Genomic DNA, 18960 nt, shown 5'->3' on the forward strand with positions numbered 1-18960 from the left:
GCGATGATGATAATACTAGTGAAAAGAATTTCCTGTAGTTACGTCATGCTGTTATGTAAGACAGCCTGAAGAGAATGGAGTAGGGAGGGCTGGCAGCTTTATGTGCTGAATAAAAGATAGATCTTATTTAACAAGGCACTCACCACCACCACCATCATCATCATCGTACAGCCAGTGTAGATGTTTTAATGAAAAATTACTGGTTTTGCACAAGTCCAATTTTTTTTTTTTTTTTTTTTTTTTTTAAAGTAACAACAACAAAACACTTACTTTTCTGTAGTTAACTGGTGCTGTTACGTAACTATTCTGAAATAGTCAGCCAGTCGTGCACACGCATTCCCAGAGCTCTATTCATTGCACGCTCATGCTGTCAGGGAACGTTGCCAGGAAACTGAAGTTGGGGAGAACTGGAAGCGGCAGGTTTGTGCTGAAGATCCTAAGGAGGATTGGCAAGTTTTATCAACTCAATAAAACATTTGTCATATTGAAGGATTAAGTAGAAAAATACTTTATATGAAACTTTATATGATGATGATGGTATTGACACCATAATACATTTTTTTTTTTATTAAAAAAAGCACCTTTCACAACACCCAAGATCACTTGCATGCCAATACAATTCACACAGATATACATGTGCAGTGGTTGCTTGCTGGTTAAGGCTCTAGGTTACTGATCGGAAGGTCGGGGGTTCAAGCCCCAGCACTGCCAAATTGCCACTGTTGGGCCTTTGAGCAAGGTCCTTAACCCTCTCTGCTCCAGGGGCGCTGTATCCTGGCTGACCCTGCACTCTGACTCCAACTTCCTAACATTCTGGGATATGCGAAGAAAAGAATTTCACTGTATATGTGACAAATAAAGACTCATTATACAATATTATAGATAAAACTCTATAACATATATTATCATGAAGTATTATGTAACCATGTCACAGAGAATATGAAAGCCTGAAGAGATGAATTTTTAAAGAACTTTGAATCTTGAAATGTATTCACAGTTCCAGATGTGATGAGGAAGTGAATTCCAAAGCTTAGGGGCAATGTGACTAAAGGCTCTTCCACCCATGGTGGTAAAGTTCATGTCCGGTATTACTAGTAGACCTGCTGAGGAGGATCGCAGTAAGTGGGGAGGGGTATAGTTCTCCAAGAGGTTAGTGAAGTAAGCGAGAGCATGATTATGTAGGGCCTTAAATGTGAGAAGCATAATTTAGAATTTTATTCGATAGGAAACAGGAAGCCAGTGAAGCTGGATGAGCTGAGATGTTACATGGCTGGTTGATTTGGAGAATATAATGATCCTTGCTGCAGAGTTTTGGATTATTTGGAGCTGGTGAAGTAGTTTATTAGGGATGCCAGACAGGATAGGATTGCAGTAGTTAATGTGGGATGTAACATAAGCACTGACCAAGACTTCTGTGCTGTGTTGAGTGAGGGATGGGTGTAGTCTTGCCATGTTCCGTAGATGGAAAAAGGCACTGCATGAAACATTGCTAATGTGTGCAGCAAAGGACAAAGTGCTATCTAATATGACACCAAGGCTCTTAACCTGAGTGGAGCAGGGTATGGTTCAATTACCAATGGAGAGGGTAATTTGTTCATCTTTACAAGTGCAGTTTTAGAGCCGAAAATGAGTATCTCAGTCTTATTGCTGTTTAATTTCAGATAGTTCTTAGTCATCCATAAGTTTATGTCATGAAGACAGACTATGATCATATTGGGAGGAAGAGAGGCTGAGGGTATCGTGGACATGTAAAGCTGAGTATCATCGGCATAGCAGTGAAAGTGAACACCATGATGTCGAAGGATATTGCAGAGTTGGAGGAGATAGATGATAAATAAGAGAGGCCCTTGGTGACAGCAGAGCTCTCTGACTTGCAGCTCATTATTTGGACTAATTGAGTCCTGTCAGTGTGGTAGAATATGAACCACTGATGTACGGTGACACGGACTTCAGTGTTAGCTACACATTCTAGAAGAATCCGATGAGAGATGGTGTCAAAGGCTGCTCTGAGGTCTAGGAGGATAAGAATGGAGAGCAGTCCAGAATCAGTTGCGCAAAGGAGGTAATTGTTATCTTAACCATGGCAGTTTCTGAGCTGTGGTTAGGCCGGAATCCAGACTGGAATGGCTCGAACTGATTATTGTTTTTTTTAGGTGATCCTGGAGTTGAGATGCCACGTTCCTCTCAAGGACATTTTCAGTAAATGGTAGGTTAGAGAAAGGTCGATGGTTATTGTAGTCATCAGGATCCAGTCCTGGCTTTTTCAGTGTTGGCCTGACAATGGCAGTTTTTAATAAAGGGGGGACCACACCAGTGGTGAGAGAAGTGTTAATTATTGAGGTTATCAGAGAGGAGATTGAGGGCAGGCACTCTTTAAGTAAGTTGGTTGGAGCCGGATCCAGTTGACAGATGGAGAAATTGCACTTCATGATGAGATTTAAGACATGACTTTCCACTGGGAGACTGAAATGACTAAATGCACTGGTATGTGGAGGGCCCGTAGCATTCAGGGAGCATGGTTCCTTTTCCTCGTTAATTGAACAAGTCAATTGTTGATGAATGGTAGCAATTTTAGAGTGGAAAAACTTCAGGAATGCAGAACAGCGTTCGTCAGAGAGATTCAGATGAATGGAGTTATCATTTGGTTTAAGTAGTCCATTCACGGTGGAAAAAAAGAGCTCTGGTGTTTCCTTCTCCCGCACTGATGATATTTGCATAATATGATTTGTTTGAAACAGAAAGGGCATTTTTGTACTGAAGTATGTGATCAGAATACATCTTTTTATGTTTCACAAGATTAGTCCTTTTTGATAACCGCTCCAGACACCGAGCCATGGACTTCATCTGGCGGAGTTTAGATGTATACCAAGGTGCAGTGTGAACAGATAAATCGGTCAGAGTCTTCAGGGGAGCAAGACTGTTAAGCGCAGAAGACAAGCAATGGTTGTAATTGCTCACTAGATCCACTAATGAAGCATTAGGAGCAGGGCAGGGATAGGACAGTTCCTGACCTTGCACTAAGCCTACTGGCTGCTATTATCGCACTTGAAAACAATTAGTCATTAAATAAATAAACAAATAAATATAAAAAATCCTTTTATGAGTCATTATTTTTTCTGTACTTAATTGGCGCTGTTGTGTAGGACTTTATTCTGCAAGAATAAACAAACACAGGGACGGTCAAGTCAGTCATGCATGCTCATTCCCAGAATTCAGTGTGCACACTATCAGGGAACCTTGCCAGGAAACTGAAGTTGGGGAAAACCGGAAGCAGCAGCTTGGTGCTGAAAATTATCCTAAAGAGGGCTGATAAGTTTATCTACTGAATTAAACATTTATCACAGTCAAGGATTAAGTAGAATAATACTTTATATGAAACTTTATATGATGTGATGATGATGATGATGATGAATATGATGATAGTGATGATGGTGATGATGATGTGATGATGTGATGATAGTGACGATGTGATGATAGTGATAATGATGATGGTGATTATGATGATGATGGTGATGATGATGGTGATGATGTGATAATAGTGAAAATGTGATGATGATGGTGATGATGTGATGATAGTGATGATGACGATGATGATGATGGTGATGGTGATTATGATGATGATGATGTGATGATGTTGATGTGATGATGATGGTGATTATGTGATGATGATGATGATGGTGATTGTGATGATTATGATGGTGATGATGTGATGATGGTGATGATAATGATGGTGATTATGTGATAATGATGGTGATAGTGATGATGATGATGATGATGATCATAGTGATGATGATGATGTTGATGTGATGATGATGGTGATTATGTGATGATGATGATGATGATAGTGATGATGGTGATGGTTATGATGGTGATGATGTGATGGTGATGATGTGATGATGATGGTGATGATGATGATGGTAATGATGGTGATGTGATTATGATGGTGGTGATGATGTGATGCTGATGATGGTGATGATGATGATGATGATGGTAATGATGGTGATGTGATTATGATGGTGGTGATGTGATGATTATGATGGTGATGGTGATGATGATGATGATGGTGGTGATGATTATGATGGTGATGATGATGATGGTGATGATGGTGATGATCTATTGCCATCACCATCATCATATGCTAAACCTAACTGCTTTTCCAAAGACAAGTATAATAGCCAGTGCAAATATTTCAAATAACAGTTCCTGACATCGCACTAAGCCTACTGGCTGTTATTTTTGCACTTGAAAATGATTAGTCATTAAAAAGTAAATAAATAAATAAACACGCAAACAAATAAACAAATAAATAACCTTTTACGAGTAGTTAATTTTTTCTGTAGTTAATTGGCGCTATTGTGTAAGACTTTATTCTGCAACAATAAACAAACATAGGGACGGTCGGTCAGTCGTGCACGCGCATTCACAGAGCTCTATTCAGTGCGCGCGCACGCTGTCGGGGAACGTTGCCAGGAAACTGAAGTTGGGGAAAACCGGAAGCAGCAGGTTGGTGCTGAAAACCTCCTAAAAGATAACAGACGAGGGAGGGCTGATTAGTTCCTATGTGCCGAATAAAGGATAAAAATTTTTATCTTACTCAAGGAATGAAGCAGAAATAAACATGGCACTGACCCAGACTGTGGTGTTGTCCTTTTTAATGACGCGCGGCGGAAAAGTGAAGAACACGGAGCTTTTGAGCGCGTTCACGGCGCACATCAACTGCAGCGAGCCGGAGCAAAGAAGACGCAACAGGGATCTGTTTAAGAGTTTCATCAACAACGTGGCTGTCGTGAAACGTGTCGATGATGTCAAATACGTCGTCGTGAAGAAGAAATACCAAGAGATGATCAATGAAGGAAAGTTCTCCATAGCATCATCACCATCATCATCACCATCATCATCATCATGCAGAACACAACAGAGTTGCTTTTCCAGATGTGAGTCTCGCTCTATAACCAGTGCAGATATTTTAAATAACAATTCCTGGTTTTGCACAAGTCCACCTGGCTGCTCTATTAACACCTCTAAAGATTTAGTCACAAAACAACAGTTGCAAAGTAGACCAGCTGAATGCGATGCCGTGATTGCTCCTGTCTCTACATCCAACCAGGAGGAATCTTTGACTGCTCGAGTACTTAATGTAGCTAATAATACCAGAAAGGGCAAAACGGGGGCTGTTTTTGCTGTTGTGGCGATAAAATCGCCACCTCATTCACAAACTGAGAAGATACAAGTCAACCTCAGAACACCTGCATGTCTTCAGAGATTGGAGATTCCACCACAGCAGGAGTTAAAAACTGTGGAGGCTGGAAAGAGTTCCCCGTACCTGAATCATGAACCTGATCTAAACAAATCATCAAGAACCAAAAGGAGACAGACGGTGGTGCCTAGTTCACCAGCACTGAAAAGAGGAAACAAAGTCCGTAAACCAGGTTTCAGTGATAAGGATTCGTCAGCTATCCGTCTGGAGCCACGAGAACACGAGTGGCTTGTAATGTCAGCAACAGGACGCTGGAGTCAACTCTACAACCTCCTGCTGCAGGATGTCCTCCTGGCAGAGAAGAGAAACTTCATATCGGGCTTCACGGCACTTCACTGGGCCGCGAAACACGGAAACGTCAAAATGGTGCGCAGAATCCTTGACATTGGTGAGAAAGTTGACGTGAACATCAAGAGCCATGATGGTTACACGCCTCTGCATGTCGCTGCCATTCACAGCCACGAATCAGTCTTAAATTTACTGGTGCGCGACTACGGTGCTAACTGCCATATACGTGACAACAGTGGCAAAAAAGCATATCAGTATTTACGCAAAGAATTGTCGGCTGAAGTGAGAGAGCTGCTCGGAGACCCGGCTGCTTCGTGTCAGTTCACACAGCATGCATGCTCAGATGATCAGCACTTTTCCGATTTGTCTAAAAACCTCAACACATTTAGTAAACTATTTCAATCCAGCGTGGGACACAGAAAGAAATCCAGACTTCGATCAAGCTTTCGTTCAATCAGTGATGAACAGGAAGAGAACAAGAAAGACTGCTCATTAGACCACTAACACGAATAAAGTTCACAAATGAGAGTTTATGCACTTGAATAGATGTTTGCCATAACATATCTCTTTTTAATTTCATTTATAGAGATATTTAGCTTTTATACTACAGTACTACTAATACTACAGAATTCTCGCATCCGATTTGTCCGACAGTAGTCCCAGCTCTAATTGAAATGGTAGTTTTATATTAAGGAGCCTGTTCTATTATAGCATCATTTCTATAGTAATAGCTTATTCAGTGGGATTCGTATGGTGGACTCTGCATAGTCCAAGAATAATCATAAACATAAAAACAGTGTTATTTAATGAAGAAAAACGTATTAATCGTTACTAAGGAGACATTTATTTAACATCTGTGGAAGGAGTCTCCAGTGTCTTTGTCAAAGTTTATCAGTGTATTTGTGAAAGTTTCCCATCACGAGAAAATCTGTAGGACTGAGGACTTTGCTCTTCACAGTTTCTTGGAAACATGACAGGCTGCATTATATATATATATATATATATATATATATATATATATATATATATATATATATATATATATATATATATATATATATGACCACTGCCTTGCTAAAGAAGCTGAGGGAGAAGATGATGGACTAAACCCTATTGAGCATCTGTGGGGCATCCTCAAACGGAAGGTGGAGGAGCGCAAGGTCTCTAACATCCACCAGCTCCATGATGTCGTCATGGAGGAGTGGAAGAGAACTCCAGTGGCAACCTGTGAAGCTCTGGTGAACTCCAAATAATGGTGACCACACAAGATATTGACACTTTGGGCCCAATTTGGACATTTTCACTTAGGGGTGTACTCACTTTTATTGCCAGCGGTTTAGACATTAATGGCTGTGTGTTGAGTTATTTTGAGGGCAAAGCAAATTTACACTGTTACACAAGCTGTACACTCACTACTTTACATTATAGCAAAGTGTCATTTCTTCACTGTTGTCACATTAAAAGATATAATCAAATATTTACAAAAATGTGAGGGGTGTACTCACTTTTGTGAGATACTATATATATATATATATATATATATATATATATATATATATATATATATATATATATATTCAAGAAAGTGAGGCACTTTGTGATAGGCTGTTATAGGAAAATAATCCACTTCCTGGTGGTAATGACGTTAACATTTACAGTATTCTGCAGACCCAGCTTACAGAAGTTGTTTGTAGTCTTGATCAAAACCACATGCCCATGCCAGTTTACTACTGTAGGTCATGGACTAACAGTACTATCAAGGTAAACCCTGTTGGAGGAGGTTAGTACAATATGAAAGAAAATACAGCATGACACTATTCTATTGTGTATTATTTTCCTGTAACAGCACACCCTGAAGAGTTTTATTCCTTATTTAGCCATGCTGATGATGGGAAAGACTGTCTGTTGAACCCCAGTGTGTTCCACTATCACTAATATACTGCCCAAATTAGAGTTGAATAGACTTTCACACTGTACCTGCTGTTAATTTAAATAGCAGTTATTAATTTATTTAATAGAGATATTGATGCACTTTAGTTAATAAAGATGAATAAAGAAAGATAGTGGTATTTTGTTTAGGTGTTTAGCCAACTTTTGACTAATTTTTGCATAGAGTTTTCCGACACTAACCACTGTCAGTTTGAATTCATCAGCTATAATCTAAGTTTTATTTTAAGTCTTGAGTATTTTTTGTTTTTATTGAACTTTTATTAATTGAATGATTTGAGAATACTATACTTTTTGTTCAGTTTTAAAAGAAATGTCACAAGTAGATTCCAAGTAGATTCAGATATTACACTATAATCTTGTTTACAGCATGACAAGTAAGTGTAACTGCCAAATGACATTGTAACCGATGTACAATTTGTCTTTATAGCATTTTTGTAGAAAATATGAGCTATGTACACCTGTCTGTGACGCTGGTTGTATTTGTAGACAAACTAAAAAGTAAAAATGTTTGTTTTTTTGTATGTATCGCAGTGCAAAAATGTCAGCGAGTCATATTTTTCTGTTTGTTTTTATTTTGTCTGAGCACTGAACTGTTTTAGTGTTTAAGTGCCTAGAAGATTAAGAGTTTCAATCCCAGGACTGCCAGGAAGTCAATTTTGGATCCTTAGCAAGGTCTTTAATCCTCAATTACTCAGATATATAGTACTGTGCAAAAGTTTAGGCACCCTTTTTTTTTTTTTTTTTTTTAGTACAAACTTTGTTATAGATTTTTATTTTATGACTTCTACATTATCGAGTCAATGCAAAAACATTTTAAATTTCCAAACATTAGTTTTCTAGCACAAAATTAAATGTTACAGAAAAATGTTTGTAGGTCATTAAAGAAACCAGCATATGAAGTCGCAAGAGACAATTTTTGGACAAAAAACATATTGATGGCTGCTGGATTTTGCTGCAAAACTAAGAAGTGAGTATGACAGAAGAACCGTGGCTGGTTCTGTAAGATGCTCAGTAAAACTTACAGCTCATTTCCTTATAAAACTGCACTAATTCTACCTGAGACTACTTTTTTTGGTTTGTTTTTTAAAGCAATAAATATCGCCTTTGTTTAATTTATTACTGTTTACTGCTCATTATAGTATTTTTTTTTAAGTGGAGAAACGTTTAATTTCATTATTTTTGAAGGCATCTTTGCTCTACGGCATATCTTTGCATGTGCCTAAGACTTTTGCACGGTACTGTACAATTAGATTGTAGTCTGAATTGTAAGTAGATTTAGATAAAATCACGAAAGAATAAATTTACCATATATTTTTTAGAACACTTGATTCTTGTAACTGGTAATGAATTAATTACTAGACACTGATTATTTCATATTGTTTGTCCTTTAAATTTCTTGAGGATAGTTACATTATATTTCAGATTGGAGTAGAAATCCTGTCCGTAAAATCCTATTTTCTTCCTTATGAATGGGTACTTTCTACCGTCTGTCATATCTGATTCTCTGATGGTGTGTGGGGTGTGCTGAGAAAAAAACTGGCTGATTGTGCTCGAATAAAAGAACGAGTCAGTCTGTGTGGGCTGTAGGAATGTGGCCCTTGAAAAACCAGATCCCTGCTGTTTTTCATCCTTGGGGTGTATGAGTGAATTGTCCTGTATTGCCTGCCAGAGTGGTGCAGTTTGGTGGTGTGCAGGTTGGGTGGGGTCCCTGATGATTTTGGAGGCCCTGCTCTGACATCTGGGCAGATAAATATCCTCAACTGCCGGTAGCTGTGTGCCGATGAGCCGATCTGGTGACCCCGATCAGGCCAATCACTGTCGTGTTATCAGCGAACTTCACAGTGGTGTTTGTTGTTGCATGGGCAGGTGGACAGTCATGGGTGAAGAGTCCATACAGAAGAGGGCTCAACAAACATCCCTGCGGGACACCAGTATTCAGGGTGAGAGAGGAGGATGTGTGCTTTCCTAACCTGACATACTGGGGACGGTTGGTCGGGAAGTTTAGTGTCTAGCTGCAGCTTAGGCCTAGGCTGTGGAGTTTGGACACCAGCGCATTGGGGATGGCCGTGTTGAAGGCCGAAGTGATGTCAACAAAGAGCATTTTGAGCATTCTGCATATTCGTCCCGAGGCTCATTGCATCCTCTGTTGATTTGTTTGCCTAATAAGCAAACTGATACTGGTCCAGAGTGGCAGGGGTGATGTTTTTAATATGTGCTAGAATCAACTTCTCGGAACACTTGGATATCAGAGGCGTGAGTGTAATCGGACGATAGTCATTCAGACAATACACATTTTGCTGTTTGGGGTTGGGCACAATTGTTGCGGTTTTGCGGCAGGTAGGGACAATAGTGTTGGTCAAGGAGAGGTTGAAAATGCTCTGTCAGCTGGTTGGCGTATGCATGAAGTATATGACACCATCAGGACCAGCCACTTGATTGAGCCACTGACATTGACTATAAAGCTGAATTTAACACAGGATATGAATAAAAAGTTGTTTCATTTCATTCTTATATATATATATATATATATATATATATATATATATATATATATATATATATATATATATATATATATATATATGAAATATTAAATGGGATGGAATACATTTCTATCTGCTACATAAGTGATATATTTCTGCTGTATTCTTTTGAAAGAATTTAGAAGCTTCCTTTAGCAATAAAAATAATGTACACAGGTTTTTGGCCATGAGATCTTTTACAGAAAAGTCACATGAAGTCATCAACTTCACATGTGGTTAGTCATGTAGATATGTGGCTAAGCCCCCCATCACCCCCCACCAACCCCCCCCCCATCACCCCCCACCAACCCCCCCCCCCCCATCACCCCCCACCAACCCCCCCCCCATCACCCCCCACCAACCCCCCCTGATCAGTGCCCTGACTTCTGAACTAGGGAACTGATTGAGATGCACCCCATGTGTTTATTTTTCAGGCCATTTCCCCCCACATGACTCATTCATTTAATAATGTTAAATTTCCACATGTAGGCCATGTGTTTTTATTTGATACACGTTGATAAATTTATTTATCCATCATGATGTCCCATGTGCTTACCTGAGCTCAATTTCAGGCAATGATACTGCCTAATAAAAACACTTTTCCCCTTAATTTTTTCCTTTTTTTCTTTACATGTGATCACGTGTTACTTCCATAATCACACGTGACATGTATTTTGAGTAAGGGTTTGTTGGTAGACAATAAGTAGGAAACAATTATGCACATCTACAGTTTTATTTCTGTGGTAATGCAAAAAGTGAAACAGGCTATCAGTAAGGTTAATTAATTGACGAAGTCTGAGATGCATTTTAATTGAAGTGTGTGTGTTTTGCCGGAACTCTCTCTCCCTCTCATGTCCATGTGCTGAAGAAACGTCATCCACGCGCACCCGGTTTGAGATGATTGCATACACCTGAGCGGTAAAGTGCGACCGGAAGTGTGCGTGACCCTGGGAGAATTCCGCAAGAGCAGGTCAAAGAATGTGTTCAAGTTTGATGCATTTATTGATCATGGTTAAAGAGAGCTGCGCAGTTTTTTACCTGAACGCGCTGGTGCTCGTGCTGATGGGCGCCGCAGTGTCGGGACTCTCAGGCCGCGGTGCTGGAGGTCAACCCGCCGAGCAGTTAGTGCATCACGGCAACATTTTAAGCCCGTTACTGAAAGCCTTATCAGAGCACGAGCCGTGGGGAACTGATTTCCCGAGAACTAGACCGGATTCGAGATACGTACGGTTCATGAAAAGGCTTTACAAGCTGTCTACGAAACACGAGAGGAGCCACGAGGCGTCCCACCTGTACAACACGGTGCGCCTGATCACAGCACGGCAGGAGTGTCTGGACCAGTGTGGAGGTACAAACAAAACAGGCACACTCCAGAGATCTCAGTTACTGAGTGAAGATTACTTGTGTCATTATTCAGCATCACTTCTAATATATCTAGTGTAAAGGACCAGCTCTCCTTCTCACTCAGCAAAGTGGTCACACTCAGTACGTTTACATGGACAACAATAATCCGATATTAACCCCATACTCAGATTAAAAAACTAGCATGTAAACAGCGATTCCGAATGACCGTAATCTGACTAAAGTCATACTCGAAGTAAACACAAATCGAATTAAGACGTGGAGTATTCTGGTTTTAGTCGCGTTATCAACATGTACACATCTTAATCACAGTATTAACCTCGTGTAGGAGTTTTTGGCGCATTTTGCGACAGGACACGTACACACACGGCAGTGCTCAACCGTTTGACGGCAAACAAGAGGGCACGGCTGTGTCCGAAACGGCGTACTTGCATGTGAGATAGATGTATTTCTATATACTATATAGTACGTAAGTATGTGGTTTCAGACGCAGCCCGTGGTTTCGAGTAGTCGTCTGTTTGCACATATAGCATGACTATATTGATTTCAGTGTTCCCAGGATAGGCTCTGGAGCCACCTTGATCGGAATGAAGTTAGATACAGTTACTTTTATATAGCGCTTTTATAGACACTCAAAGCGCTTTACGTAGTTGGGGGATCTCCTCAACCACCACTAGTGTGTAGCATACACCTGGATGATGCGACGGCAGTCATAGTGCACCAAAATGCCCACACCAGCTATTAGTGGAGAGGAGAGTGATGTAGCCAATTCAGAGACGGGGATTATTAGGGGGCCATGATAGAGAAGGCCCAATGGGGGAATTTTGCCAGGACATCGGGGTTATACCCCTACTCTTTTACACTAAGCGTCCTGGGATTTTTAATGACCGCAGAGAGTCAGGACCTCGGTTTAACATCTTATCCGAAAGACGGTGCTGTTTTTACAGCATAGTGTCCCCATCACTATACTGGGGCATTAGAACCCACACAGACCACAGAGTGAGCGCCCCCTGCTGGTCTCACTAATACCACTGAATGAAGTGGTTCCTCTCAAGGTCTCTGCCTTATGTCATCTCAGGGAGGTTTTCTCCAGTATTGTCATCTTGCTCATTAGGGATCTAAATCTATGTCCGTATTTGATTTGGGACAAGGCCTACAGTTAAAATCACTACAATATCCAAACAAATGTCAATTGAATTGATTGGCATGACCAGCTTTGCATGGGTATTGAAACACCTCAATGTCAAAAATGTCCATTCCGTCATCCATTGACCACTGACGGAACACTGATTATCACAAACTGACTATTTTTATTTTTAATTCGTACATGGAAAAGATGATCCACCTTAAAAGTGCACAGATAAAAATTATAGCTCAACAATGTAGTTGGGTCTAAAATCCTAGTGACACCGCTGTGCCTGACGTGCTTATTCATTCACCCACACTACCATGTCACCCACAACCCAAATAATATCTGGTCAGTGGTGGTCCTATGGCGTTCCCTTTTTTCCCGCTGATGAATGGGAATTGTATTTGCAGTCAGTAGTTGTATACTTACAATGTGTGCTCGTATAGTATAAGTGTACCTAATAAAGTGGAAACATGGCGTTTCACTGCAAGTTGTATGCTTGATGTCTGTGGAATTGGATCACAAGTGTTTCGAGGATATTTTTGGCTACAGTAAGCATGAATGCATTAAAATGATGTGAAAGTATTTTTCCACCAAACACCATAAAGGTTCTTTTAATTGGTCCTTCTGAAGAACCCTTAAAGTATGTATAGAGGGTTTCCATTACAGAGAAGGTTCCACCCCTGCTGTCAACTCTGTTACACTTATCTCGTAGATCACTAACTAGCTGAGCTGAGGTTCTGCTGTAACTGCATGTTATAGCAGCATTGTTTTCTGGAACCGTGAGTCTAACATTTGTTTCTCCACTACATCTACATTGGATTTGTCAAAAGTGATCTAGAACATCGCTAGAAAATGGTAAGTGAGAAAAGAAGTTCTAGGTCTTTTTGTTTTTTGTCGATAACAGCAAAGTCTGATTTCTATTAAACACCATTCTACCTAACAATATCCATAGAAATAACAGAAATACAGCACCAACCAAGAAGCTAGCACCAGAATCACTAAACACATCGCAAATATTTCAAAATAAATATATTTTGTGTGTTTCAGGGTGGGGTTTTCTGTTAAGATTTGGCTTTTACAAGTCTTCAGATCTGCAAAAGTTCGTCTTCCTGTTATATAGTGTGAAACCTAATTTAGAGTGACTCTCCAGATTGGGAGCTTGGTTTATGGTTTTGTTTATGACCTGCTAAACATGTTACATTTCTTGTAAGAAACGGACATGATTTGTTTCTTAAGCGTGTCCTCTTTCCTACAGAATTGTTCATGCAGGACATTTCCTACAGTCTGAACCGTGTACGAGCCCAGGAACAGCTGCTCAAATCGGTTCTGCTCTACTCCTTGGACCACAACCACGCTGCCTCGCTCACCTCTCATTGCTACCTGTACATGAAGGAACAGACGCCTTCAGATGAGCACATGTGCCTCAGCTCTCCCAGCTCACAGCACTCCGTGTCACTTATCAGTTTCTATTTCCTAGTCAACAGAGCCGGACACCACAAGTGGGTGGAGGTGGATGTGACCCCCTTCCTCCACCCTCTCATCCAGGGCCACAAAAAGGACATCCACCTACACATCAACCTCACCTGCCTGGACGATGAACCAGGGCGTCACACTTCCAGAAGCCTCGTGGAGCTCACGCACATGGCTCCGTCTCTTTTGCTGTATCTCAACGACACCAGCGAGGTGGCCTATCAGAGAGGCTCCACACACACCAGGTTTGGAGAAATCTGGTCGAACCATTGGGGCGAGAATACACAGAGCCAATATTACGGATCTGGTATTCAGAGGCTGAAGTGGAGAGATCGAAGGAGTGCTCCAAACACAACCCAGTCGAGCACTGAAAGCGGACCACTGCCCACAATCGAACACCCAACAGACGACTGCGACCTCTATGACTTCCGCGTGAGCTTCTCCCAGCTCAGACTAGATCACTGGATAATAGCACCCTCCAAGTACAACCCCAGGTACTGTAAAGGCATCTGTCCTCGTGTTGTGGGCCACATCTATGGCTCACCAGTACACACAATGGTACAGAATATTATTTATGAGAAGCTGGACTCCTCCATGCCCAGACCTTCTTGTGTTCCATCTGTATACGACCCTCTGAGTGTTTTGACCATTGAAAACGACGGCTCTATTGCATATAAGGAATATGAAGAAATGATTGCTACAAAGTGTACCTGCCGTTAATGGTTTTCTGCATTATTTTTCACATTTGCCATACTCGATCAGGACTAATTGCTGATAACCTCACTATTTCGCGCATAGTGCCCATTTTATTCACCTTTACAGTTTAAGATGCCATTGAATGAATTCTGCTTATTCTGTAATTGTTGTTGATATTTTCTCATTTCTATTCAGAAGTAATTTCTATGTATAAAAGAATGTAACCGAGCATATGATTGGATTTTTTTTGTTTGTTTGTTTTGTTTTGATAATAATGACTGAAGTAATTTTGTTAACTTATTATTATTTTTTTTTTTGGTGGGTGTGTCTCAGTTCTTCATGTATAATGCAAATGCAAAAGTTTTAAGATTAATCTAATTCTGGACAAATTATGAAAAGTGTGGCCCTGTTGTCTTATTGGAACACTTTAACATATGTTTTTAATACCTGGGGATTGCAGACAGTTGTCTTACGGGCAACTTCTCTCTTCATGATGTCCAGAAAATAAGAAGTAATTTATGCTTTATGCTTTAAAGCGGAGTATGTCATGCATCTATTTATGTAATTTATATCTGTGTATGTTAGTCTGACTGGCTCTGATATCACATGAAGTATGCGATGGAAAAACATTTTGATATATTAGAGGAAATCAAACTGGAAATAAAAATAAAGTGAGCACCCTGGAGATAAAGTGTATTGTTGTGGAAGGGATTTTGTAAAGCAGTGAATTCAAATATAACTGTAGTTGGGTGTGTACACTAAATAAATAAATAAATAAATAAATAAATAAATAAAAATACTTTAAAAAAAAAAAAAAATCTATTTCAATCAAAAATAGACATTGTGTCGTCACTCAAACCACTGAAAAATAAAATGTCTCTTACCAGAAAGAATCAGATCTGCTGACTGAGGGTCAGTTAAGAGAAAATGATCCTAGTAAGACCATTAGAACTACTTTTAATTTATCCTGATATTAGTCATTTAGAATTTGTTTTAGCTGGCAAGACCACATGGCATGGCACCTAGCTTTGCAAGCTAGTATAGCTTGTTACTAAAGTTATGTAGCTACTAGGGGTTTGACACCATAACACTCTCTGCATCTGTATCTCTTTAGTGCTCAAATTTATTTATTTATTTTCGTTGTTTTATAACAATGGATCAAAAAAACCTCAGCTATAGAAATGCCAGTACAGTTAGCATGGAGTGTAGATTCTGTCTTTGACAGTTCAACCTCAGCTACATCACTCTCTTTCATAATTGCTCTCAACTAGAGGTACGTGTAGTACTGAGGTACTGAAGCAACTGTCCGAAAACCTATAAAACATCAAAACAGGAAGTCATTAAAATGTTGGTTTTAAGATTAAAAAAAAAAGAGAGAAAGTTACTTGTACTGTATTCACCGTTCCAGCTCCAGATATAATATTTAGGCTAGTTTGGAGGATAAAAAGTGGAGAAGTAAATTAAAAGTGTATATCTGTAACATCATTAGCCTTGAGACACTCACACAGGTTTTCTTTATGTCTCCCTTCATCATAGGTCACAAAAACATCCTTCCACTCCTGAGCCTGGTCAGACAGCATGATCCGTAGAGCACCACATCGTCCTGGCACAGCACATAACACAACGTCAAAAGGTCATTACTATGGCAACAGGATTTTCTAATCCCTTAATGCATGTACTATGTTTATTTTAAATAAATGATAACATGGATTCATTTATTATAATCACTAAACCACTGATAGTAAATCTCTTTAAGTCATTTAAATTTCTGATCTACTTTTGAATCTGATTAATGCAAAATAAAACGGGATAAACTAGTGTTAATGGAGTGACTCTTTTTCTTGCGTGGTTTACATGCTAATAAACTTTATTTTTCCACAATTTAGGGCACAAAACTGGTGTCTGGTCAGCTGTGAGGAACGCTGGAAGGGAGAACACTAGATATCAAGATATCAGGGCCAATCAGAGTAAAGCTCCCTTTTATTTCGTTTGTTAGCTTTGGAGTCAAATTCAAATAGGTCTCGCTAAGTCATTATTGCTTCTGCTTTTTTTTATACAATTATTTTGAGAAAGTTGAAACATTTACTTGATATTCAGGATGCATGTTCAGTCATTAAACTATTTGAGTCGTATCTACTTTCCCCACTGAGGCAGCTGACAGCAAGAAAGACCATGAGACGCTTTGTTCAGAAAGATCAGTGGGGTCAGGCCTAAGTCATACGACTGTGGTGGAGATTAAGCAAAGTATTGTCACGTACTTCTCACAGGAAAATTTGTGATGGTGTTGGGTGGCACTGTGAAGAGGGAAAAACAAGAGAATGCAATGAATCTTCAAAACATTTGTGTTTCTTGTACAAAAAAAATGTAAATCTTGAAAAACTTTTTGCCTGTATATATTCAAATATTTAAATTTGCACTATTAAAAGGTGCATTAGTATTTTGGTGGATGTCTCTGGTTTGTTGTCTTCCAATTTTGCACACCTCATTAAACTAAAATACAGTAATGCAAATTGGATATCGTGTAAAAGTCTTTAAATATCAGAATTTTGATCATTTTGTAATTTTGTATTTTTTCAATACTTTGCACTCATTCATAAACTTTGCACTCAAGAATTTCACAGCAAATGAATATTGATATGCAAGCCTGGATATAAACTAGGTCTTGCAATAGTTAGTGCTAAACAAGATAACACAATAAGGAAGAGTGAAATGCATTTAGATACTTACTCTTTGTAGATCTGTGCTGGTTTATTGCAGTGTCTGTGCACATGTGTGTGTGAGAAACCTTCCCTACTTTCATGCTAATATGGCTTTTTTGCCAGATGTTTAACATATAAATGACTCAAAGAACCGATTTCCTTTATGAAGTGGCCAGTGCTACCAGATTGAACAGATTCAACTAATTTCAACAGCAGTGTGTCAAGACTAAACTATTGATTGCACTATACAAATTTGTAGAAGCTGCATTTTATTCAAAAGAATCGAATTTTAAGCATGAATCAATCGAAAGTTTTGCTTTCCTTCTTTGTTTTTAAGCATGTGTTTTCACAGTTTTTGTCACGCAAACATTCTTGCTCATTTATTTCTTTGGTTACTGAATGTTTTGGATATAGTATAGGTCGAAATTATAGCCTGAACAACTGTAGCAAATCACAAATCCAGTAATTCAATTCACTTAAAGAGGATCATTCAACAGAAACAAACCAGTAAAGTTACTCACAGCAGCCATCACTACTTTTGTGAAAGTTTTATAATCAGTTATATTGTAGTAAAACGTTTTTTGTTTATCTTTGCTGAGTCATCCAAATCTGACTTCCAGTGTCTAAAGACTAGTGTAGCTAGATTAGACAGATTTTCTCGTAACACTGTTGTATATAAAATATCCATGAAATAAACACGAGGGAGACCTAGTATGAGTAATATGTAATCTTATTGAGAATTCACTGGGATGGTGGACTGTATGAACGGATGTTTACCTAAGACACAACACACAGATAAGCAAGGCGCAAACCATACATGTATTTGATTAGTGCGGCAGGCCTCAGAGCGTAGGTGGACGGTCAACTAAGAGACACACACACACAGGCCTATGCCACCACGCACACACATACAGAAGGAAAACAGAACATTATAAGAATAATAAAAGAAGTTTTAAGATATTATAAGGATAATATAATGATATTATGAAGTAGGGAGTACAGTAAACCACTTGCAAGCAGTATAACCATATATATATATAACAGAAATGTAGAGCAAATATGAAAGGAAATTATAAACCAGAAATACAGAAAAATGTGAAAGAAACTTACTCATAATACACTTGGAGGTGGGGAATAGTCTTGTCTCACGAGAAAAAGTCAGGGGTAATACAGACGAAGGCCTTAATTTTTAAGAGAGAACCAAGAGGGGCCATTTATAAGGGTAGTTGAGTCACGTTGCACCCGCAAGATAACTGTGAGACCAAGGTTGTGTTTTGTACCTCTTTCAAACCTAATGGTGTTCAGAAAAGGCTCTTTTCAAAACATACTGGTAATTTTGATAAACTCTTTCTAAAACACATAGGGTCAGGATGACCCAGACACCAAAGAAAACTGTATAAATAGAAGAGCTTCAGTTCTGGTTTTTTAGATCGCATTTTGGGGCGTCTCAAACTGTGTGGATCTCGTGTGGTGGAACGGAACGAATAAACCTGGACCCTTGCTTCTTCTCACTCGCGGCTGATGTCTTATTTTTCTTTCTCCAATTGAATATGTGTGTATCTGTTTCTATGATAAGTATCTTCA

At 39.3% G+C, this 18960-nt stretch overlaps 2 protein-coding genes across 4 annotated transcripts; both read left to right on the plus strand.

Moving 5' to 3' along the window:
- The first annotated feature begins 4344 nt into the window (after positions 1–4344).
- On the plus strand, positions 4345–6520 carry sowahab (sosondowah ankyrin repeat domain family member Ab). The gene has a single exon (XM_017484803.3). The coding sequence runs from the start codon at positions 4619–4621 to the stop codon at positions 6047–6049; it is 1431 nt and encodes a 476-aa protein (XP_017340292.1). The 5' UTR covers positions 4345–4618; the 3' UTR covers positions 6050–6520.
- Positions 6521–10670: 4150 nt separating this feature from the next.
- On the plus strand, positions 10671–17059 carry gdf9 (growth differentiation factor 9). Of its 3 annotated transcripts, XR_008397795.1 has the most exons (4): positions 10671–11365; positions 13767–14475; positions 16214–16310; positions 16564–17059. XR_008397795.1 is itself a non-coding variant. In XM_053685477.1 (3 exons), the coding sequence occupies exons 1-3, from the start codon at positions 10996–10998 to the stop codon at positions 16257–16259; spliced, it is 1125 nt and encodes a 374-aa protein (XP_053541452.1). In that variant the 5' UTR covers positions 10671–10995; the 3' UTR covers positions 16260–16528. The 3 variants fall into 3 exon arrangements, 2 of the variants coding, with proteins under 2 accessions (XP_053541452.1, XP_017340223.1); XM_053685477.1 differs by lacking the exon at positions 16564–17059 and having other exon boundaries at positions 16214–16528; XM_017484734.3 differs by lacking the exons at positions 16214–16310; positions 16564–17059 and having other exon boundaries at positions 13767–15397.
- Positions 17060–18960: the final 1901 nt, after the last annotated feature.

This window comes from Ictalurus punctatus, chromosome 14 (genome assembly GCF_001660625.3).
Source record: "Ictalurus punctatus breed USDA103 chromosome 14, Coco_2.0, whole genome shotgun sequence".
Lineage (NCBI taxonomy): Eukaryota > Metazoa > Chordata > Actinopteri > Siluriformes > Ictaluridae > Ictalurus > Ictalurus punctatus.